The 25334-nt window shown below is 39.5% G+C and overlaps 1 protein-coding gene across 7 annotated transcripts in view; it reads right to left on the bottom strand.

Annotated features, from left to right (window-relative positions):
• The window catches only part of tead1b (TEA domain family member 1b), a 179241-nt gene that overhangs the window by 43870 nt on the left and 110037 nt on the right, over positions 1-25334 (bottom strand). For 5 of the 7 annotated variants that reach the window (XM_061882826.1, XM_061882839.1, XM_061882853.1 and 2 more), the window contains 6 exons: positions 19654-19665; positions 18640-18771; positions 18313-18359; positions 18146-18207; positions 17346-17470; positions 1585-1758 (listed from right to left, as the gene is read on the bottom strand). In XM_061882826.1, coding sequence (XP_061738810.1) covers positions 1585-1758; positions 17346-17470; positions 18146-18207; positions 18313-18359; positions 18640-18771; positions 19654-19665 — 552 coding nt within the window. The remainder of the gene's footprint in view (positions 1-1584; positions 1759-17345; positions 17471-18145; positions 18208-18312; positions 18360-18639; positions 18772-19653; positions 19666-25334) is intronic. The other 2 variants (XM_061882847.1, XM_061882856.1) reach the window with 1 other exon arrangement.

Here is a 25334-nt window from a genome sequence, read left to right as displayed (position 1 = left end):
TGCAGCCTATCAAGAATCAACACACCGGGATCTGATGAGAGGGAGCTGCGTAAAGACCAGCAGACCCGAGGGACCTTTGCCAGAACGTAGCCAATCTTTAACAGTAAGCATCACGTCTGGCACCTCTCCCTCGTTCCTTGCTCGCCTTCTTTGTGCTCATTCTGGTTCCCGTGTTTGATGTCCCTTGTGTCTTCAGCAGAGTCCTCCTTGTTGACTGTGATCGTTCCTTGCCTCACGACCTCCACCCGGATCTCTGCTTGCCTCCCTCGACCCTCGACGCCAGCTTGGACTCGGAAATTGTTGCCTCTCTCCAACCCCCGACTGCTCGCTTCCCTGCTGACTACCTCTTCGCCTTGCCCCTTGGATTTGATGAAAGATGCACACAACACGCACCGACAACAACCCCTGGTAAGACTTACATTGTTAATTCTACACCTCGTCCGCACTCAGTCACTTGTGGTAGCATACACACCCAACACACTCATCAAGGTTTTCAATAAACCTGGTAAACCGCAGTTCTGCCTTGGTGTCGCCTCCTTCCCTCTGCCCGGTACAGTTGCTCTAGCATCGCTGTAGGTCAGACTTCCCATGATTGACATCATATATTTCTTCTGTAATCTACAAACTAGTAGAGACTGTATCAACAGTGCCTTTGCTGGTTACAGCCATATAGTGCACTCTATTTTAACACAATTCCATATTAAAATTAATGAATTTTCAACAACAAATTAATCTATTGTTATGACCGTCCCCAACATGAAATCACATTCCGATTAAGAAATACAGTATATCGTCAATTTTTACAGGTAAACAATTTGTAAACATTGCAAAGAGTGGATAAAGCAACATTAAGAGAGTGATTTATAAGCTTGACCATCCATGCTCCCAGAGGGCCGTCTATCTACACCCCACACATCCCGTTAATTAATGCCACAAAAAACGCAGACGTCCTCCTCCAACATTCTCCTCCTTCATTAAGCAGAGCAGTTATACATTCATTATTGTGCAGATCCTGCCTTTCATTTGAAATTTAGATTGGCCGGTCACTTCAAAAGGAATTTGAGGGGACTTGGTCCAAGTACACGGTCTCGACTTTGTTGGCTGCCGCTAGTTTGCATTTTGCATCATCGCGGGAATATGTGCAATGTTTAAAGAGCCATTATGCAGTGCAACCAGGTCACGCCATTGTTTGGAGATATTAGACTGAATTAGCGAGTCCTTTGATCAAAAGCTCTCCTGCTATGTCTGTCCAAATAAAGACGAGTGCATTCTGTAAACATTAAGAGCGCAATCTCATCTATGTAGTCCACTTACACACAAAGAACACAACATTGGAAAAACACTAACAACCTATACAATAAATGTCTCCCTTTACAAAGACAATAATTATTGGTTTTAATTGGTGGTGCCAGAAAAAAATTGGACAACATGTCATTACAGGTGTAGAAATGCACTGCAGCAGCCTGAGAAATGAGTGACCTTAGTTACGGTAGGTATGAATAAGTGCAGTAAAACAAAATACCATTGTCTAATTAATATTTTCATTTACTAACAATAATATGGAACTGGAAGAATCTTGCTCACCCAGAACTTTATAAGGAAGAAGGAGTTTTGGGGGCCCTTTCCGTAAAGCTCCTTCAGCCCGCCTTTCTTTTCTGGGAATTTGTCATAAATCTGACGAATGTCCACCGATTCCAGCAGGGCATCGCTGTAGGAATGATTTGTCTGCCCGATATGCACAAAGAGGTGCTTGTTGTACTGAAAGCAAACAAATAAAAACACAATGTACATATATATTGTATAGTCACAAATCACAGTCTACAGTTAGTGAGCAAACCTATCGGTATTAGGAAGAGAATATAAAATGGGACAGCACGGTGAAATAGGGGTTAGTGCGTCTGCCTCACAATACAAAGGTTCTGCGTAGTCCTGGGTTCAATCCCGGACTCAGGATCTTTCTGTGTGGAGTATGCATGTTCTCCCCGTGACTGCTCGGGTTCCTCCCACTTCCAAAAACATGCACCTGGGGATAGGTTGATTGGCAACACTAAATTGGCCCAAGTGTGTGAATGTGAGTGTGAATGCTGTCCTATCTGTGTTGGTCGTGCGATGAGTTGGCGACTTGTCCAGGGTGTACACGGCTTCCGCCCGATTGTAGCTGAGATAGGCACCAGCGCCTCCCGCGACCCCAAAAAGGGAATAAGCGGTATAAAATGGATGGATGTAATATAAAATGGTGCTTGTTGACATGTAAGGATTAATGTATGTGTGCAAGTGTGTGTTTTATGGACAACATTCACCAATGGAAAGAGCCGCCTTATAGGAGTATTATTGTGGCAAAATTATTTGCAAATGTGTATCTCAAATGTTTTTACTCCAAAAAACCAGGACGGTGTGCCTGGGCAAGGTTGGTTTTGCACTCTGTTAGTGAGAAAAACAAATTTTGATGCAAACGAGCAATCCTACTGTCAAAGCCAACGACAGTCGTTTGGTGTAATTTCCCCTCATTGGCATTTAAGTATTGTGTGGTAGAACGATCGCTTTGGATCGACTACTGCCAGTCCAAAATAGTTGGAATCCCCCCGCATAAGCATTCCATTCAGTTGTAAACAAATGGCATACTAGAATGTGACCAGAATTTTTCTAACTGCTGTTATTTGTTGAAGGCTAAATTGCAAAGTATTTTAGGAATGGTTGAAAGGACAGTGTTGTATGTGGGAGACCACCTCCTCTGTTCAGGGATGGTTTTTCCATTCTTGACATACCGTAAATGGCTTCTCTCACTCCTCTTTCTTACCATTTGTCCTCCCTGTTCAGAATCTGTACATTTTTGTTTTCAAAGGAGTGATTTTTCTCCCTGAGGTCCAGGTAGATAGCTGAGTCTTGGCTTGAACAGTTTGCCTGTGTATGCTGTGCCATGCGTCGGCTTAGTGGTTGTTTATGAATGTTCTCATTCATCCGGGTCATTGCCATCCAAGGGCGTACAATCAATAGCAACGGGACTGTTTGGTTTGTCTTAGACGTTTCGAACTGATGAAACCTCGGATGAGTGGCGAAAGGTCTTCTAAGACAAACCAAACAGTCCAGTTGCGATCGATACCTTTACAGCAGGGGTGGACATTACGTCGATCGCGATCGACTGGTCGATCTCGGAGGGTGTGTCAGTCGATCTCAAGCCAGGCATTAAAAAATATACATAAAAATGAGCAATCATCAATCATACCAAGACTTCACTTTCGTCAGTTGTTTGACATTCGCGGCACCCGAGGATCTTGTGAGATGACGCTGGCTGCTGCGAGCTCATATTTAAGAAAAAAATCACTAACAGGGCGGACGCAGAGAAACACATTTTATTTCTAGAGACTCCGTACCTACTGTCAAAACTATAAAGACCGACTGCACAGTTCCTGTCTTCACCATAAAAGACCTGTTTCATCCTGCCTGTGCTAACAAAATAAGAGTCTCAGAAAGCTAGCGTGCACAAGCTAGCAAGCTACGGAGTTTGATGCCAATGTATTTCTCCCCCGCCCTCAGCGACCGCTTTCTCACTTGCTTGCCCACCCGCACACTCACTGACGTCACTCACCTGCTGCCAGACATTAAAGGGCCACACACATATGCTACTCTCATAACAAAGTGTTTAAAAACGAGTATGCAAGTTGGACAAATGAGATGCCAAATCCAACCACTTTCATGTGGTATTGGACAGAAAGGAGGACTTTTTTTTTCCTCCATTTGAAAATGCGGACGTTATCAGCACCACTGTCTAATTCCAATCAATGCAAGTCATCAGAATCAAATACACCAACTTATATTCTTGTCTTCATGAAAGAAAGGAATCTATGTGTGTTAAACATGCTTGTATTATCATTAAACACCATTAACTTGTTAACAAAAATGTCTCTTTCATAAATAAATAAATATAAATTATAAATAGGAATGAGGTAGATCTCCTCGACTTGGTCAATTGAAAAGTAGCTCACCTGCAGAAAAAGTGTGAGCGCCCCTGCTTTACAGTATATACCAGTATATATCTGCCTCACTGTACTGTTGTTGTAACATTTTGCACTATTCTGTTTACACCAGATATATACATTTTATATGCCAGTTTACTATGTACCTTTTTTTTATAGCTTTTTGTTTGTATATACACAGTTTTAACCGTAACATAAATGTCTTGTTTTTATGGGGTTTGTTGCTGGCGGATCACCCGTAATTTCGCTATTCTTAATGTGCAATGACAATAAAAACAAAAGCCTATTCCCATTCCCATACAAATGTTTTAAAGGGGTACGCCTACACAAAACAACCTTTTTTTCAGGTATTGGTACCTGTTATTGTGTACTTGGGATTCCCATAAGTCCCGAGAATTTGAGTTTGAGTATATTTCTAACATGAATGCACACAGCATGATATATCACAATTTCCAGTTTTTCTTTTCAACATGTTCGAAGATGAGTAGGAAGAAGCAGAGCTTATCCTACCCTTTTTCCTTTACATAACATTTGCTAACACTTTTGTTTATGTCCTGTTCTCAATTTATTCACAATAAACTTCATAAGTAATAACATACAAATTAAAAAAAATAAATAAATAATGAAGAAAGATGTATTTCATATGGTGAGATAAAAAAGATTATCAATAGATTCAGAATGTTTATCATGGTTCTTCTACTATGTACTTTGTAAAAACTTCAAGTTTGAAGAGTTTCTTGAATTGTATATAATTGTATATAAGTACATTGTTTTATTTCTGTGCTTAATCCATTCCATAATTTAATTCCACATACTAAAGTGTTGTACGTGCATACGAATGTTTTTAATAAAATTTTTCTCTAAGGTAATATTTATTCTCTTTTGTTGAGAAGAATTGTTGTACGTTCTTCGGTAGCAGGTTATAGTTTACTTTGTGCATAATTGTAGCTGTTTGCAAATTCACTGTGTCGTGGAATTTCAGTATTTTCAATTCAATAAAAAAAGGGTTTGAATGTTCTCTACATCCAAAATTATGTATTATTCTAACTGATCTTTTTTGTAACACAGTTAATGAATGAAGTTATTTTAAGTTAGTTTTGTAGATATTTCCCCATATTTCTGCACAATAATTCAGATATGGTAACGCTCGCAAGCAGTAGTGAATGTGGAGTGATTTTTGGTCCAATACATACTTAGCTTTATTCATTATTGATGTGTTTCTTGCTACTCTGTTGTATATTTTATATGAGATTACCAGTTAATTTATCATCAATCATTATACCTAAAGACATTTTTTTATTTACTCTCTCAATTTCTATTCTGTCTATTTGTATTTGACTTTCCCTTCTACTGTTACCCAATAATATTATTTTAGTTTTACTGAGGTTTAAGGATATTCTGTTTTTGTCAAACCATGGGTTGATTGGCAACACTAAATTGGCCTTAGTGTGTGTGTGAATGTTGTCTATCTGTATTGGCCCTGCGATGAGGTGGTGACTTGTCCAGGGTGTTTTCGGCTTTCTGCCCGAGAGCAGCTGAGATAAGCTCCAGCACTCCTGCGACCCCAAGAGGGACAAGCGGCAGGAAATGGATGGATCAATGGATCTTTTGAATGTGTTAATTTATTCTGCTATTGTTTGTATTAGCATTTGTGTGTTCTTTCCTGCACAAAACGCTGTTGTATTGTCCGCGAATAATACTAACTTTAACTAACTTTGTAACTTTACAAATGTCATTTATATAAAGATTGAGCAATCTTGGTCCCAGTATTCATCCCTGCGGTTCGCCCCAGGATATATTTAATGTTGTGGGCGTTGTGTTCGCTTAGCTTTACGTATTGTTTCCTGTCGGTTAAGTAGCTTCTATTCAAGTCCAAGACCCAACCACTCTAATTTTTTTTTTGTAATTATTGTGATTAATTGTGTCAAATTCTTTAGTTAGATCAATAAATACTACCCTTGCACACTGTGTAGCATCTATTGCATTAGTCATTTCCTCTGTTATTTCGATTAAAGCCATCAAAGTTGAAACATTAGCTCTGTATCCAAATTGGTTCTCGGCGAGTATTCTATATGTTATTGTTTATGAAACTCTCCAATCTGTTATTGAACAGTTTTTCAATGATTTTAGAAAATTCGGCTTCCTCCCACCTCCAAAGACATGCACCTGGGGATAGGTTGATTGGCAACACCAAACTGGCCCTAGTGTGTGAATTTGAGTGTGAATGTTGTTTGTCTGTGTTGGCCCTGCGACGAGGTGACAATTTGTCCAGGGTGTACACGCCTTCCGCCCGACTGCCGCTGGTATAGGCTGCAGCACCCCCACAACCTCGAGAGGGACAAGCGGTAGGAAATGGATGGATGGATTTTGGTCCAATATTTACAAAGTAAATATTGAAGCTTTCAACTACTTCCTTAACGTTGTCATTATTTAAATTTCCGTTGGAGAAGTATTGTGGGGTAATCTCTCTTACTGCCATTTTTAAGAATGTTATTGAGGATGTCCATGTTGCTCTCACATTATTTTTGTTTCTGTCTAATATTGGACTATAACATTATTTTTGTATTTGTTGGTTATGTTGATGTAATTTAGTTCACATTCTTCCAGATTAAAATATTTTCTTTTTATTATCATTGATCCATGTTTCTGTGACAGCGATCAGTTCGAAGAGTTTGTTGAATTGTTCTAAAAAGTGTTTCATGTGGTTATAATTTGCATACAAGCTTTTGCTATTAAAATGAATAATTGACTATTTTTTATAAAATTTAAAGGTCTACTGAAACCCACTACTACCGACCACGCAGCCTGACAGTTTATATATCAATGATGAAATATTAACATTGCAACACATGCCAATACAGCCGGTTTAGTTTTTTAAATTACAATTTTAAATTTCTCGCGGAGTTTCCTGTTGAAAACGTCGCAGAATGATGACGCGTGTTTGTGACGTTATTGGTTACCTCAGCACCACTTACGGCTAAAAGTGGTCTCTTTTCATCGCGCAATTACACAGTATTTTGGACATCTGTGTTGCTGAATATTTTACAATTTGTTCAATTAATAATAATGATGTGTAATAAGAATGCTGTTGGTGGAAAGCGGTGCTTTGCAGCTGCCTTTAACACCGAAACACAGGCGGTGTTTCTTTGTTTGTTGTGAAGCTTTAACACAGAGCGGTCAAGCGAACATGTTTCTGTACGTGAACCAGCAAATTTTTGGATGGGAAAATTGTGATATTAAGTCTGCTCTTACCGGAGACTTGAGTGGATTACGCAACCTCATCCTGCAGCTCAAAAAGGCAGCTGTGATCTTGGCTCCTCGGCTTCTCTCAGAGACACTGGCGTTCACCGCAGCCATCCGACTTTCAGGTATGACTTCATAATCTCACTGAAATACTATTAACACAATAAGCAGATAAGGGATTTTCCAGAATTACCCTAGTAAATGTGTCTAATTACATCTGAAACTCTCCCACTGCAGCCGCCTGGAGCAGTCACCTTTTCTTTTTCTTTTTTTGTGCTTCACTCTAACTTTCCTCATCCACGAATATTTCATCCTCGCTCAAATTAATGGGGAAATTGTTGCTTTCTCGGTCTGAATTGCTCTTACTGCTGGTGGCTCACATTATAAACAAGGATGTGAGGAGCCCTCACACCGGTGACGTCACGCGCACATCGTCTGCTACTTCCGGTACAGGCAAGGCTTTTTTATTAGCGACCAAAAGTTGCAAACTTTATTGTCGATGTTCTCTACTAAATCCTTTCAGCAAAAATATGGCAATATCGCGAAATGATCAAGTATGACACATAGAATGGACTTGCTATGCCCGTTTAAATAAGAAAATCTCATTTTAATAGGCCTTTTTATGTTGCTGTTTTATTGTTCATCTGTGTAATAAAAACAATTATTAATGATGTGGAAGAAAACATTTGTATCTGAATCTATATACAAACCCGGTTTCCATATGAGTTGGGAAATTGTGTTAGATGTAAATATAAACGGAATACAATGATTTGCAAATCTTTTTCAACCCATATTCAGTTGAATGCACTACAAAGACAAGATATTTGATGTTCACACTCATAAACTTTATTTTTTTTTGCAAATAATAATTAACTTAGAATTTTAATGGCTGTAACACGTGCCAAAGTAGTTGGGAAAGGATATGTTCACAACTGTGTTACATTACCTTTTCTTTTAACAACACTCAATAAATGTTTGGAAACTGAGGAAACTAATTGTTGAAGCTTTGAAAGTGGAATTCTTTCCCATTCTTGTTTTATGTAGAGCTTCAGTCGTTCAACAGTCTGGGGTCTCCGCTGTCGTATTTTACGCTTCATAATGCGCCACACATTTTTGATGGGGGACCGGTCTGGACTGCAGGCAGGCCAGGAAAGTACCCGTACTCTTTTTTTACGAAGCCATGCTGTTGTAACACGTGCTGAATGTGGCTTAGCATTGTCTTGGTGAAATAAGCAGGGGTGCCCAGGAAAAAGACGGCACTTTTTTTAACGAAGCCACACTGTTGTAACACTTGTCTTGCTGAAATAAGCAGGGGTGTCCATGATAACGTTGCAAGGATAACAACATATGTTGCTCCAAAACCTGTATAGACCTTTCAGCATAATGGTGCCCTCACAGAAGTTTAAGTTTCCCCTGCCTCGACCATTAATACACCCACATACCATCACAGATGCTGGCTTTTGAACTTTGCACCTATAACAATTCGAATGGTTATTTTCCTCTTTGTTCTGGAGGACACCACGTTCTCTGTTTCCAAATATAATTTTAAATGGGGACTCGTCCGATTACAGAACACCTTTCCACTTTGCATCAGTCGATCTTCGGTGAGCTCGGGCCCAGCAAAGCCGGCGGCGTTTCAGGATATTGTTGATAGATGGGTTTGGCTTTGCATAGTAGAGTTTTAACTTGCACTTACAGATGTAGCGACCAACTGTAGTTACTGACAGTGGTTTTATGAAGTGTTCCTGAGCCCATGTGGTGATATCCTTTACACATGGATGTTGGTTTTTGATGCAGTACCGCCTGAGGGAACAGCGGTCCCTAATATCATGGCCTACGTGCAGTGATTTCTTCAGATTCCCTGAACTTTTTGATGATTTTACGGACCGTAGATGGTAAAATCCCTAAATTCATTGCAATAGCTCGTTGAGAAATGTTGTTCTAAAACTGTTCAACAATTTGCTTACAAAGTGGTGACCCTCACCCCATCCTTGTTTGTGAATTACTTAGCATTTAATGGAAGCTGCTTTTACACCCAATCATGGTACCCAACTGTTCCCAATTAGCCTGCACACCTGTGGGATGTTCCATATTAGTGTTGGATGAGCATTTCTCAACTTTATCAGTATTTATTGCCACCTTTCCCAACATCTTTGTCAAGTGTTGCTGGCATCAAATTAATTATTTGCACCCAAAAAATGTTTATCAGTTTTAACATCAAATATGTTGTCTTTGTAGCATATTCAACTGAATATGGGTTGAAAATAATTTGCAAATTATTGTATTCTGTTTATATTTACATCTAACACAATTTACCAATTCATATGGAAACGGGGTTTGTAATTGTGCAAATCCTATTTATTATGGTCTTTGTTGCAGAAGTTTTTCAGTTCCATATTTTCTTGTTCAATAATCTTTGATGTTGTATCAATAATCTCTATAATTGTAGTTGGATGCGCTACTGAATCTAGGTCTTTTTGTTTAATGGTCTCTTGGAACATAGTAGTGTTGGTGTTGGTGTTGATTTTAGGTGTTTGTTTTCCGTCAGATTCCATTATCATCGTTGTTGTGGAAGCAGTGTAAACTTTTAATATTTGTCCAGGTCCTTGATGTCATGGACAACAAGTACTCTGGCATCTGGACCTCCATTCAGCTTGATGTTGGTTATACAGTAGGCGCTCTAAGTTCCCTGAATTTTTCCCTGCTTTCTCAAGTCGCGTGCTTTCTTGACGATTTCAGCATTATGTTTTGTGAGACGCTCATTCATCTACACATTCGTTCCCTTCAGCGTCTTTCCCTGTTTTAGCAGTGCCATTTTAGATTTTCTGTTTACAAGTTTTACAAAAATGACTGGAGTACTGTTGTTGTTTCTTTCCTTTTGTGGGATGCATGTTTCTATGGCATTAATGGCAATTTCCATTTTCTTTGATTGCGGAAAGTTGACCACTTGCAGTTCTGCCTAGGCAACATGTCAGTTGGTTCTCCTCCATTATTCTCAGCTTTCGCATAGGATCTTAGTTTAATTTGGTGCCCTGTAACGATAATATCATTCATTTGTTTATCCCGATCCATTTCATCCATGATATTCCTGAGCATGTTGTTGTATTGTTTCACTGCAATAACTTCTTCTTGAAGAATCCTCATTTCTTGACGCATTTCGTGAAAATACTTTCTTATGTTGTGATTCTGAGTTTGCAGACTTTCTCTATTTTCCTGCAGACTTCTTAGAACTTCTTTGTGTTCTGTTGTTGCTTTTCTCTGGTCTTCTTTAGGTTGTTGTATTACTCTTTCCAGGTCTGCTTTGTGTTTTCTATGCCATCGACTATTTTTTTTAGCATCAAGTCTTGCTTCCCTTCATGTCCTAGGTCCAATATCAAATCTTGTTTCCCCTCCTGTCCTGTGTCGAGAGAATCATTTGATTCAAATGACACTAAAGGTTAAAGGAGTTGAGATGTTCTATTAGATTTTGACATCGCAGCAGATCGCTGACATCAGTAACTCTCATATCAGCTCGCAACGGCAGTTGCTTTCTTTAACAATTTGCAGTACTTTTAACATGTTTATTTCAACAATTTAGTACTTTCTGCCATTCAGAGTTCAACTTGAGGTGTCAGCCTGTCAATATATATCACTGTGTCGTCGAAAGCATTTGAAAACAGCTTAAAACTCTCGCTGTAGTTTGTGGTTGCTGGGCAACCGCAGTGGGGGCTGTTAATTTGAGGCTAACAGCTCTTTAAAGTAAAGTTAAAGTTAAAGTACTAATGATTGTCTCACACACACTAGGTGCGGCGAAATTATTCACTGCATTTGACCCATCACCCTTGATCACCCCCTGGGAGGTGAGGGGAGCAGTGGGCAGCAGCGGTAGCCGCGCCTGGAAATCATTTTGGTGATTTAACACTCAATTCCAACACTTGATGCTGATTGCCAAGCAGGGAGGTAATGGGTCCCATTTTTATAGTCTTGGGTATGACTCGGCCGGGGTTTGAACTCACAATCTACTGATCTCAGGGCAGACACTCTAACCACAACGCTACTGAGTAGGTCTTCTTTAATTTGCCTTATTTCAGGGAAACAAAGCCTCTCAGCGGACCAAAATCCCTTCAAAGATGCCAGATAACTCTCCTGTGGTCGTATCACAAATCAGTGGTCAAAAGTCTTCAAATTTATCAAAAAACCCGGTAGCAAAAGTGGAGCCTTTTTTTTTTGCGTCTTCTACCAATGACACAAAGTGACGTGAATTTGAAATCAAACCATGGAGGTTGAGATATATATAAAATAATCATGCCTTCTTGTAAACTTGCTCCAAATGACTCGTTTGGAATTTGAAACTTTAGTGACGTATTTTGCCTTAGTTACATCAGCGGATATCTCCATATTTAGTAAAGGTTTACCTGAGGAGCTTTGAATGAGTCTGCCATTTTTATTCAGTTGTAGTCCAAAAGTTGCAGTCAATAAGTTCCTTATTTTTCTCTATCTTGTTGTTGTGGGGTAGGCTTATACATGCACAGGGGCGCCGCTAGGGATTTTGGGCCCCATGAAAATAATCTTTACAGGGCCCCCAACACATAATTTCATATAATTTCATCATTGGGGGCCTCTCTGGGCCCCCCTTCATCATTGGCTCCTAGAATCCGTCTCCTTTACCCCCCCCCCCCCCCCCCCCCCCCCCCCCCCCCCCCCCTTTTTTTGGCAACCCTGTACATGCACATGCATGCTAAAAACCTCCTTTATTACCATTTTCAATAAAAAGTAGCGTATACTTATGACTTATATCTGTCAGTAAACTCCATAAGGAAATGCTAAAAACTACAACTTGGATGGTGGGGTGGAAAAGCAATGAAGGGAGTTTGGCCTGGAGGAGAACTTAGGTACGTAAATAAGACCACCCACAAAACGGTGCATTCTGAAGAGAAAAAAATTATTAAAATATTCTCGTATTTCTACATTTGAAAAATCTTCTTGAGGGTTAAAAAACATTTAATGATGGTTCTTTGGTTAACATTTTGCATAAATCTAAAAGCCAATTTCTGACTGACTCTTCAGAATGCGCTGTTTTGCGGGGACTCCTTTTTAAGTGCCTCTACTTCAACAGCGTATTCTCCCTGTCAGCCATGTTGTAGTTTTTAGCGCTTCCACAACGAATCTGACAGATACAAGTTAGAACTATACGCTACTTATTACAACTGGCTACAGCGAAGATCGCATGTGCATGTACGAGTTAGTTTGCCCCACAACAAGAGAATAGAGAAAAAGAAAGAGCTTATCTACAACAGCGTCGTAGTCGCGAAAAGCTCTTCAGAGAAAATCTGTACTATATATGGAGATATTCACTGATGTCACACTTTAAAAAATTCTGAACAAATTGTGCAAACTCCAAACCGCTTGTTTGGAGGAAGAATGAAGGAAGGCAAGATTGTTTTATAAATATCTCCACAATGCCTCCATGGTTTGATTTCAATTTTTGGGGATTTATGCAGATCCTGAATACACAAAAACAGGTACCAATAAAGTTAAAGTTAAAGTACCAATGATTGTCACACACACACACTGGGTGTGGTGAAATGTGTCCTCTGCATTTGACCCATCCCCTTGATCACCCCCTGGGAAGTGAGGGGAGCAGTGGGCAGCAGCTGTGCCGCGCCCGGGGATCATTTATGGTGATTTAACCCACTATTTAACCCACTATTCCAACCCTTGATGCTAAGTGCCAAGCAGGGAGGCAATGGGTCCCATTTTTTTTTTTAGTCTTTGGTATGACTTGGGGTTTGAACTCACAACCTACAGATCTCAGGGCGGACACTCTAACCACTAGGCCACTGAGTAGGTAAGGCTCGGAATGGCACGTGATTTCGCAATGCTTTGAGGGGGCTGGGTAGCCATTGTTTCTGGACAAAGTTATCATGGTTGTACTCAACCAACGGTGTTGTGAGAATGAGTAACAAACTGGATTAAAATCGTATGAAATAAAAAAAATCTCAGGGCTGTACTGAAACAAACTGGACCTTGTTCCAAAGGCTTGCCATCTTAAAAAGCACAACTGTTGGAATTGATCCATATGAGCAGGCCCAAAAAACACGATTAGAGAAAGCTGCCAAACGTGTCCTGTATCTCAGACATCAATGGAGTCAGTTTTGATACAGGCCAAACATTTCAGAATGCAAAGTCGGTAAAGCCTCATGGACGAACCAACTTTGGGTGTGTGCAAAACCTCTGAATTTTACATCAGACAGACAAAACTGTCGTCCTTTCATAGTAAGTCAACAGGACTTGTCACTGTGTGGTGTCTCCTGGAAAAAACTTTTCAAACTAAACATATTTAAGTCTGAAATACACTGTGGATTAATGTGAGTATTTAAAAAAAAAAAAAAATTCTCAGTTATTGATCTATGAATAGGGGTATTGCTTTTTTTCCAAATAATGTATGTTGTTCGTAACCCGCAGCTAGCTTAAGTTAGCAGCTAACACTAACAGCCTACTGAATGCGTGTGCAACAGAATAAAACATGCTTTGATTGAAACTCACTTATGTGAAAATGTGACCATGTTTGATCGTATCACAGCTGCTGTACAGGCTATTTATCTTCTCTTTATTAGCTCACGAACCTAATGTCTTTGGCTTTGCTTCTACGCTGGAAATGAGATGACGCTCACCAAATATTTTTTTCCCCCCAAAGCGATCATGACAACCATTGCGGCAGGTAATTATGTTGCATGTTTGTGCAATGTTTTCAAGTTGTTAAAGAAGAGAACACAACTACTTTCAGAGTCTTAATACACTATTCAAAGGCGAGCAAGAACTACAATGCGTTGTTTCCACATCACTTTCGAGCCCTATATGTAGGAAAAGTCGGTTTTGCATAACAGGTCCCCTTTAAAATAAAAATAATCCACTTTTGTTGAAAATAATTGTTGTACATTAGCAGGTTATAGTCTCCTTTTTGCACATTTTTTTGTTGTTTCCAAATGAACCAAATCATGGAATCTCAATATAATACAAACCCCGTTTCCATAAGAGTTGGGAAATTGTGTTGGATGTAACTATAAACGGGATACAATGATTTGCAAATCCTTTTCAACCCATATTCAATTGAATGCACTACAAAAACAAGATATTTAATGTTCAAACTCATAAACTTATTTTTTTTTTGCAAATAATAATTAACTTAGAATTTCATGGCTGCAACACATGCCAAAGTAGTTGGGAAAGGGCATGTTTACCACTGTTCTACATCACGTTTTCTTTTACAACACTCAATAAACGTTTGGGAACTGAGGAAACTAATTGTTGAAGCTTTGAAAGTGGAATTCTTTCCCATTCTTGTTTAATGTAGAGCTTCAGCCGTTTAACAGTCCAGTGTCTACGCTGACGTATTTTACGCTTTATAATGCGCCATACATTTTCGATGGGAGACAGGTCTGGACTGCAGGCGGGCCAGGAAAGTACCCGTACTCTTTTTTTACAAAGCCATGCTGTTGTAACACGTGCTGAATGTGGCTTGGCATTGTCTTGGTGAAATAAGCAGGGGTGCCCATGAAAAAGACGGCACTTAGATGGCAGCATATGTTGTCCCAAAACCTGAATGTACCTTTCAGCATTAATGGTGCCTTCACAGATGTGTAAGTTACCCATGCCATGGGCACTAATGCACCCTCATACCATCACAGATGCTGGCTTTTGAACTTTGCGTCGATAACAGTCTGGATGGTTCACTTCCCCTTTGGTCCGGATGACACGATGTCGAATATTTCCAAAAACAATTTGAAATGTGGACTCGTCAAACCTCAGAACAGTTTTCCACTTTGCATCAGTCCATCTTAGATGATATCGGGCCCAGAGAAGCCGGCGGCGTTTCTGGATGTTGTTGATAAATGGCATTCGCTTTGTATAGTACAGCTTTAACTTGCACTTACAGATGTAACGACGAACTGTATTTAGTGACAGAGGTTTTCTGAAGTGTTCCTTAGACCGTGTGGTGATATCCTTTAAAGATTGATGTCGGTTTTTGATACAGTGCCGTCCGAGGGATCAAAGTTCACGGTCATTCAATGTTGGTTTCCGGCCAAGTCGCTTACGTGGAGTGATTTCTCCAGATTCTCTGAACCTTTTGATGATATTATAGACCGTAGATGTTGAAATCCCTAAATTTCTTTCAATTGCACTTTGAGAAACATTGTTCTTAAACTGTTTGACTATTTGCTCACGCAGTTGTGGACAAAGGGGTGTACTTCGCCCCATCCTTTCTTGTGAAAGACTGGCATTTTTTGGTAAGCTGTTTTTATACCCAATCATGGCACCCACCTGTTCCCAATTAGCCTGCACACCTGTGGATGTTCCAAATAAGTGTTTGATAAGCATTCCTCAACTTTATTAGTATTTATTGCCACATTTCCCAACTTCTTTGTCACGTGTTGCTGGCATCAAATTCTAAAGTTAATAATTATTTACAAAAAAAAAATGTTTATCAGTTTGAACATCAAATATGTTGTCTTTGTAACATATTCAAGTGAATATGGGTTGGAAATGATTTGCAAATCATTGCATTCCGTTTATATTTACATCTAACACAATTTTCCAACTCATATGGAAACAGGGTTTGTATTAAAAAAAAGGGCTGTAGGGTGGTACCAAAAGCAAAAGAAAAATGCACAGTATAAATCAAATGTATATCTGAAGAAAATTAAAAGTGTGTGTCAGATAAGTGCATTAAAAATGTTTGAGCATGCTGATGATTCATTTAAAAGCGTGTTGTAGCGGTTGCTTTAAAGACATAATCATTATTCACTGTCATTGTTCTATTGTGCACATAACAAAGTTGTTCTTTTTTAGCATTCATATACAGTATGCAGTTAAGAGTGGGTAATTTGGTAGGGCCCCTTTAAGCAACCGTCAGGAGATTTACCAAAGATGGGGGTTTGTTGTGACCGGCTTTCTGAGTCTCCTTGATGTACTGTAAGCAGTCATTTAGTCGTGTTTTTGATGGAATAAACAGCGCACATGTTTTTGTGTGTCAAAAGATACTTCAAGTTGTCTCGTTTTCGCGCTACAAGCGCAACACAAGTGACCCTTCACTGAACGAATTCAGTGGATATTATCGACTGTGAAGGAGAATGTGGTTTCTCTGAAGCTGCCTGAGTCCTGGGAATCTTCCGCAACTTCTAACCTTCTAAAGACATTTGAACTTTTTGACGCAGAGAGAGCTAGCCGCCTTTTTTCGTTGCAGGGGCTTGGCGATTGCAAGCCCTCTAAACTAATGGAAAAATGCTACACCTCTTAGGTGAGCACAGGCCTGGATTCCTCTTCGTGCAGCTTTTCCTGAGACTCCTGTCTTCTCAGGTGCGGGCTACTTTAGCCAACACGGCCATTTTGGACTGCCGCGAACTTGCTGCTGAAGCAGCCAAGTTCTTTTTAGCCACCCAACTATGTGGCTAGAATCTTTCCGGCTGAAGCAGAAAGCCCTATGCCCTTCCGTTTCGGTACCCCGTCGGGCATATAATCCGATCGGGGCTCCAAGTTTACTTCTGAGCTCTGGACTGCTGTGGCGGAGAGCTTGGGAGTAAAACTCCACCACACAACGGCGTATCACCCACAGGCCAATGGTATGTGTGAGCGGTTTCACCGATCAATGAAGGCAGCGTTCAGGGCGTTTCTAAAAGACAGTCCTTGGGTAGATACTGTAAACTCCCTTGAGTGATGCTGGGGCTTCGGACTGCCCCCAAGGAACACCTGCAGTCTTTCTCGGCAGAGTCGGTGTATGGCCAGCCTTTGTGAGGGCCAAGGGACTTTTTTCCTAGCACTACAGCACCTTGGTAAGCCGGTGAGCAGCGAGCTGCTCTCATCGATGGGTTTTTCCCCCATCCCCTCTTCCCAACACGGCCTTACGCCGTGTAATGTTCTAGCTTCTTTACCAAGAGGGGCATTTGTTTTTGTTCGCCACAAAGCTCACTGCGGCCCCCTTCAACCTCTTTACGATGGGCTATTTTGCATCCTGAAGGGCGGAGACAAGCATTTTCCTTTTGGATATCGGGAGTCGGTCTGAAAGAATCACTATGGACTGGCTTAAAGCGGCCCACTTGGATCGTAATCAGGCGGTTACCATACTTTCTAATCAATCAGCGCTCATCTTACCGAGTCTGGGTCTCTCTTTTGCTCCAGGAATGCAGCAAACTCTACCAGTCGCAGTTTGGTGGTACCGACAGAACGACCCTGCCATGCCGGTGCTGTCGGAGCGGGAGTGTCCGTGGGCTGATAGCCTGCAAGTCAACCACAACCACAACCATGGAGTTGACAGTTTTAAAATGCTGAGATACGATATATAAACATATTATATTAATTGTACTTCACTTTAATAGAATAATGATTTATATATTATATGCGAAAGTTATTTGTTAATAAATTCTTTTTTTTATTACTAAAGTATGCGATTATTTTAAGACAAGAAATAAGTCAATATTCAAGGGAGATTTGTCATTATATATTTTTCTTTAACCCCAAAGGGAATAAGCGGTAGAAAATTGATGGATGGATATTTTTCTTTACAAGCATGTTTAGGGAATCAAAACACTTGACATCTTTATAATTGTTGTCATGCATTAAAATTGTAGTGCGATAAAATAGTACACAGTGTAAAGATTATTTAATTAACTAATGTATCATCGGATAAAATGTGCTAAAATGTATCAGAATTGATGTAAATATAATTTTGTAGTGTACTAAAAAAACAAATAATTCCAAATAGAATTGTAACTTCAGAAGACAGATTTTCCGTACAACATTTTAGTTGATGAGCTAAGATGAGTTGTTTCAAATAAAAAAAACTAAAATCACTTATACTATGGGCACCGAGCCCCGGAGTAAATGCACGATTGACCTTGATGTCATGAGTGACCATCTATTTATTGAAGTGTGTTTTGTTAGTTAGTCCTCACTTGAAATAGCGTTTGTGACTGCAGGCGTCATGGGATAGGATTGCTGGGTGAAAGGTTTGATGCTGCAAGAGAGAATAGCAAACCTATGAAAACATGTTCAGAACTTCTAATATAACTATTACCATAGACTTTTTTTTAACTTAGCATTTAGTGAAAGTAGCACTTACTCATGTGAGGATCCTGGCTGACTTGTTGATATCATCCCCTGCCATATCTAAAGAATTAAGATATAATCGTGAATAAGATATAAATAGACAACAACAAGACCCAGCCAATTGTGAGACACTTTTGTAGCCCGATGAAATTGGCTTTGTATTCTGGGAAAGCGGTTATCTCCACAACCACTCCTTCTGATCATGTGCTTATCTGATGGGGGCAGTTGAGCAAAGCCCAGTGTGTAATGTGATTTGGCCCTGGTGAGGGCCCCACGGGTGCATTGTGTAAAGCTGAACAGGACGGATCAATAGCAGGGTGCCGGGGTGCAAAGCCCTTACCCCTGCTCCAGGGAAGGCTGGATGAGGGATGCCTGGCAGGCCTAGCTTGTTGTGAATAGCCGTGGCAGAGACGATCTGAGCTGACGACATGGAGGCCATGCTCTGGAGGGCTTTGTCCTTCACGGCTTGGTCCTTTAACAGCAGTCACGAAAAGGCTTAGGGCTGGGACTGAATGGGTGGGTGGGGGGGGGGGGGGGGGGGGGGGGTGGAAGTGCATAGGAAGCAACAACTAGAATCCAATAAACACATTAAAAGCACTAGTGGCCATGCTCACAACAGCAGCCAGGTTAATAGAAGATGCAACACTATGGCCTTCCAAAGTGTTATTTTTTTAAAGACTGCTTGTTGACTTGTTGAAAAACTCATTCGGCAGCAGCACTTCTATGAAGGCTGTAAAAATCTGCATGTCAAAAACATTCTAAACATTGCACATAAACTGTTGAGTAAAATTGAAGGACGCAAATTCCATTTAGGTGAGAATCTCTAAACCCCAGACAAGATGTAATTAAAATTCCAGTGTTGATGAGCACTCAATATCAAAGACAGCCTGAAGCAGTGTATATGTAGTGTGGACGTGGCTTTATTGAAATGTGCATTGAGAAATGATTTAAAGTTAAACTCCTGAGCTTTAAATTCTGCATACAGAGTATTGTGCACACCTCAGCAGACTTAACAGGATTGGTGAAACTGCAGAAACACTGATGGTAGAAGCTAAGGATAAGCATGCTGGCAAACGATGCTGGCGGACACACATATATTGCGATGACACCAGAACAACACACGTGCATGTACGCACACACACGCACACACACACACACACACACACACACACGCACGCACACGCACACACACACACACACACTTGTGTACACGCATGTGTATACGCACACACATTGGAAAATTACTTTCGCAACAACTATTGTGTCACTATGGAAGAAGCACAAGTGCGAAACTGAAATTGTGAAAGCAATGCTGGGGAAAAAGAAGAAAATCAGATGGAAGATCAATACTCACCATACTTGTGACCTAAATGCAAGCAATCAAACAAGGTTAAATTGTACATTTTGTACAGTAAATTTTGAAGAGATTTTTAAACTGTAAAATACTCTGAGTGTTACAGCTCTTAATACATTAACACCCCCATGGGGAATGTTTTATTTCATGGAGTCTTAAAAAGATAGAACTCTGAAAAAATATAGGGAACTAACTTATACTGCAGGAAAAAAACAATATTTTTGCCAGATTCTATTTATCATCCTACTGTAGCAATAAATGATTCATGTTGTATCATTAAAATTGTGTTATGTGACAATTAGGGCTGTCAACGTTAATGCGTTAACGGATGTGATTAATGAAAATAAATTACCTCGTAATCAAATATGAATGATGATTAATCACTTCCAGGTCAACAAACGTTTTTATCATCGGCGCACATCAAGTTTAAAATACAATCTTAAAGCGAAACACGTACTCAAAGATGGCGCCGACAGTGTTGTCAATCCTCTTGGTTACTTATCTTAAACATCTACTAGCGATGAGTCTAATAACTCTTTCCGGGGATATTGAGACTTTTTTGTGTCTTGGAGACTCCGAGGTAAAGCAAGCAGCAGTCATCGTCCTCAGCGAGCAGTGACTGCTGCGACTGCTGCAGCGCTAATAGCTACATGCTGGCATTAATGCTACCTACATCCACTAAAAGCAACATTTTTGAATGATTGAAACTTTTATTAGTAGATTGCACAGTACAGTACATATTCCCTAAATTGACCACTAAATGGTAACACCCAAATTAGTTTTTTAAGTTGTTTAAGTCGGGGTCCACGTAAATCAATTCACGCTGGTAAAAATTACTGATTCAATGTTGTCAACAAAAGTACCAGAGCTAGGGTACGTGTATTTGTATTGAACCATTTCAGTACGGGGGTTTTGGTTCGGCACGCGGGCGTACCGAACGAGTTTGTAAGCAAAAGTCTTCACAAGCTGCTCTGCTTTCTGCCTCTGTCTCAGCAGCAAGCATTGTACCACCCACACAACCATCTGATTGGTTACATACAAAGCCAATCAGCAGTGCGTATTCAGAGCGATGTAACAGCCAATCAACAGTGCGTATTCAGAGCGCATGTACTCAATGCTTCAGCGTCGAGCAAATATTCGTTTAGAAGGGGAGCATAACACAGCGTACTCTCCCCAAATTATAAAAAACACCTCCCAGCCACAACTATTACAAACATCACTATGAGCCCGTTGACCTTCTAGAAACTTAAACTGCAGCTCAGCTCGCTCGCAGTTCTGGCTTGAGGTGAAGCCTAATTAGCTTTTAGCGTAACGTTAGCTCATTTTGCTGTGCATGTGTGTGTGTGTGTGTGTTAAGGGCATCAAAGCCCTGTCTGTCTGTTATTTAATTGAACTCCATGGTGTTCAGGGATGAATAGTCTCTCCTATTGCACTATTTTTTTCAGCTATAGTTACATTAATCATTAGTAATGTAGCAGCCTAGTTTTGAATGGTAGGGTCCTTGCTATCACATGTTGATAAAAATATAACATTTTACATAATAAAAGTCAACTACAGGCTTCCCAAATGCCGTAATATATTAAGCATGATGAGTTGACTTGAAACGGTTTAATGTTGCATTTTTTATATGTAGAAGAAAGGTTATGTCATTGTATTTAATCAAAGCAACAAGTTGAGGCAGTTTAATGTTGATTAAAAGTGGGCAGAGTTGTCATAGTGTTCCCAATGTTAAAAGGATAAAGCCATTGTTTACAAATTTGGTAAATAAATAACCAAAAAATTTATATTTTGTTGTTTTCTTACTGTACCGAAAATGAACCGAACTGTGACCTCAAAACCGAGGTACGTACTGAACCGAAATTTTTGTGTACCGTTACACCCCTAACCACAGCTAAGTTAAACATATGCCTTTGCCAAACAGGCAGCCACCACATGCAGGACAGCTAACATCTGTGAAAACCAAGTCCTGCAGAAGATTTCATTCATATCATCACCACAGCTGATCTGTCATACCTCAAAGTGGCACAATTGCAGCAAGGATAGGGCAACTTTACTACATAAACAAGAGCATAAAGATGCAAATAAGGGCTGAATGTGAATGTATTTTTGCTTCTTGGAGAACATTGGACATCTGTAAGTAATCACAACGAGCTAGGGTACATTGTACCAAAAAAAGAGATCATCATTGTCATCTAAAAAAGGTAAACAAACCTGTTTGTTTCAACAAATGTTTAAACTAAAGAGGAGTAAACGGTGCACTATGTTAAGTTGTTTGAGTGTTTACTACATTTTCAATTAGTAACTGTAGCTTGCAAGAATATTGCAAACTACAAAGACTTTCAAAATGTGCACTTAATTTTTTACTATACTTATTTTCACCAAGTTTTGAGTAGTGAATCATTTAAAAAACGTTCCTGTATGGCATTCTGATCTACTAATTACATTTGTACACAAATATTGAGGTATTTTCTTCAGAAAATCGTATTTATGCCAGCAAATAATAACCTGCAATTAACCATGACACAGGTTTAGAGAGTGATTAATCTGATTGATAAAAGTAATCACTTGACAGCCCTGGTTTTGAATGTTAAACATTGAACAATGTCAGCAAAAGAGGTGATTTCAGTGTGTCGTATTTTTTCTCACAAATAGACACACACATTTAGCCCAGAATGCATTTTTAATGCTTGTCGTACTGCAACTTCAGTTTGCCAATATGGAAATGTAATTATTTTATTTTATGACTTTATTCCCATGGTATCATTTCTTTTTTCTTTTCAGTGGGGCTGTAAAATTCCTTTGCAGTTTCAATTGTTTGAGCATCTAATGTCTGTTCAGTCCCCTTCTAAGCTCCAATTAAATTGTATTTTGTGCAGATAGGTCTTTATTTGGGTTGTTGTCCTTAAATCCAGTTATATTCCACACATTACAAAGTAATTTCTTAATTACTATTAATAGAATGTGTTTCATCAATATACTATAATGTAACATTTTATCCAAATCATGGACAAATTGATGGATAATGTATCAATCCGATTGGGCAAATCTGGGTTGTATATTCAAATGAAATATGAAAATATTACTAAGTATATCTTGTGAGGGCAGATTGCAATGTTTGGATCCAAAAGTAATTGAAAATCTGAAAAAACTATTAATATCCCCTTTAGCTATTACCAGTAAATTCATAGATAGCTATTCATTTATTGGTTTTGGCAAACATTTAACCCTTGGTGGAAGTATATTCTCTATTGGGTGCCAGTCTTGTAAATACATTTAGTTTGGGAATATGGCCATGCACATAACAAAAATACTGGCTATTTTTACTGAAATGCCACAGGCATGAGTAGAAACAGCAGGTTTCCATTGATGACCTCCCCCATTCCCCTTGCCACACAAAAAAGGAAGGGCACACTTGCACATCTATTTGCCACTGGAGTCTAATTTGCTTTAAATGAAAAAAGACAGGGACTCATACAAAAGCCGTCTGTTTTTCCTCACAGAGGTGCCTGGGCCTCTGAAAGAGCAGGCATTCATGTAGCTGTCTCACTCTCCACATAGACAAATTGACAAACACACCACAAATTAATGGGGAGTCATTATTGGATATAGAATACTAAGAGTTAAACAAAGTGTGATCGTCAAAACTAGTAGTTGTACCACCAAAGGGGGGAAACTTCCATCCATCCATCCAATTTCTACCGTTTATTCCCTTCAGGGTTGCGGGGGGCGCTGGATCCTATCTCAGTTGCATTCGGGCGGAAGGCGGGGAACACCCTGAACAAATTGCCACCTCATCACAGGGGGTGGGGGGAATTAATAATGTTTCATTTCTTTTACTTAAACTCTTCTTTCATATTGAGATTTCCATTTTCATATGCCCTGCATCATTAGTGCCCTAGAGGTTTTTTGTTTCCACCAGCGTCTCAGATTTCTGGTCACCAATAACCAAACATCTGTGGATCCTTGGTAGACTAAAAGGAAGAAAGCAACTGCAAGTTGATGATTTCCAGACGCGACCACGGCTGCTGCTCACTGCTCCCCTCACCTCCCAGGGGGTGAACAAGTGGATGGGTTAAATGCACAGGACACATTTCACCATACCTAGTGTGTGTGTGTGTGTGTGTGTGTGTATGTGTGTATGTGTGTGTGTGTGTGTGTGTGTGTGTGTGTGTGTGTGTGTGTGTGTGTGTGTGACTATCAGTGGTACTTTAACTTTAACTTAAGCCACAGCACTAGGAGAGCATTGTTGATAAAGAGCTGTCAACAGGACAAGAAATCAGAGTTCGGCCAGCTTCACAGCCATTTTGAGCTACGAAGCAACTTGTCTCATTCACTGTCTGAGGAGAAATTGTTATGTTTTAATTTGATTATTTTTTATAGATCCCTTGCTCTATCATGCTCTTTCAGTGACCAACTTTGTCAGCGCTAGAGCCCTCAGCCAATATCAAGCAGTCTACCCCACTTTAACACACTTCATTAGCGCCAATACGCTTGGTTCATTTGGTTTGGTAAGGCAATATCAGCCACATATTTAGCATTGTCCAAATGTTTGGTCCTGGACTGTATCATATATGGTTTCCTCTCATACAAACATCATGTTCCAATTGGGGATTTACATGATTAAAAAAAAAATACTTCAGAGTTTGGTAGGATCATTAATGTGGTCTTTATCCAATTATAGTAAATATCTGAACAACATAAATGACCCTCCTCCCAATTACCACCATAATAGTAATAATTGCAATAAAAACAATGATTATTGGTATTATTATCATTAGAGGTGGGAATCTTTGGGCACCTCACGATTCGATTACGATTGTGATTCAGGAGCTACGATTCGATTAAAAATTGATTATTAATACAGATCTAATTTATGTACATTGATGCACTTTTACATTTCTTTTCATTTCCCTAAATAAGCATTTATCACTTGCAACTTAAAAAAAACTCAACGCTTATTGAGTAAGAAACAGCTAAATTAATTCCCACATTTATCAAATTATTGTAAATGTGTGCAATACTGGACTATAAGTGCCTGATAGTAAAGGACCTGGTCAGATCTCTCGGTGAAGTGACATTTTAGAACTGTCTGCATTACTTTACAATAAATACATCGAAAGTTGACGTTTACTAATCGATTCTATAATTGTCCATATTTGAATTGTGATGCATCTAAAATGTGATTATTGCCCCACCGCTAATTATCATCATCATTATTATAGGCCCCACCTTCCGCCTGAATGCAGCGGAATACACCACCCCCGCAACCCCGAACGGGACAAGCGGTAGACAATGGATGGATGGAATAATTTAAGCAAACTATGGTGACTATGTGATTGATTTAACTCAGTTTATATTCTCCAAAATGTGTACACACTAATTTAACTTATGTAAAATAAATATTTTTTAGAGAGGTTGTCATTCTATGTATCTAGATTCATTTGGGAAAATAATATTTTAAAAATAACTTCATGAATGTTAAAATGATCAAATAAGGGCTAAAGTATCTGATTGTGTTTTGATAATCACTAGGGGTGTTCAAAAGAAATCAATTCACATCCAAAACGCGATTCTTTTTCATTCCAAATTCCAAATTAAATGTTGTTTTATCAATTATTTTGAAAATAAGTTTTTCGGCCATCGATGTGCTTACTTGCTGTGTCTATTTCTCATACATCGGC

This window comes from Nerophis ophidion, linkage group LG02 (assembly GCF_033978795.1).
Source record: "Nerophis ophidion isolate RoL-2023_Sa linkage group LG02, RoL_Noph_v1.0, whole genome shotgun sequence".
Classification (NCBI taxonomy): domain Eukaryota; kingdom Metazoa; phylum Chordata; class Actinopteri; order Syngnathiformes; family Syngnathidae; genus Nerophis; species Nerophis ophidion.
Note: the sequence above shows the minus strand (reverse complement) of the source record. Positions and strands in the feature narration are given on the sequence as shown.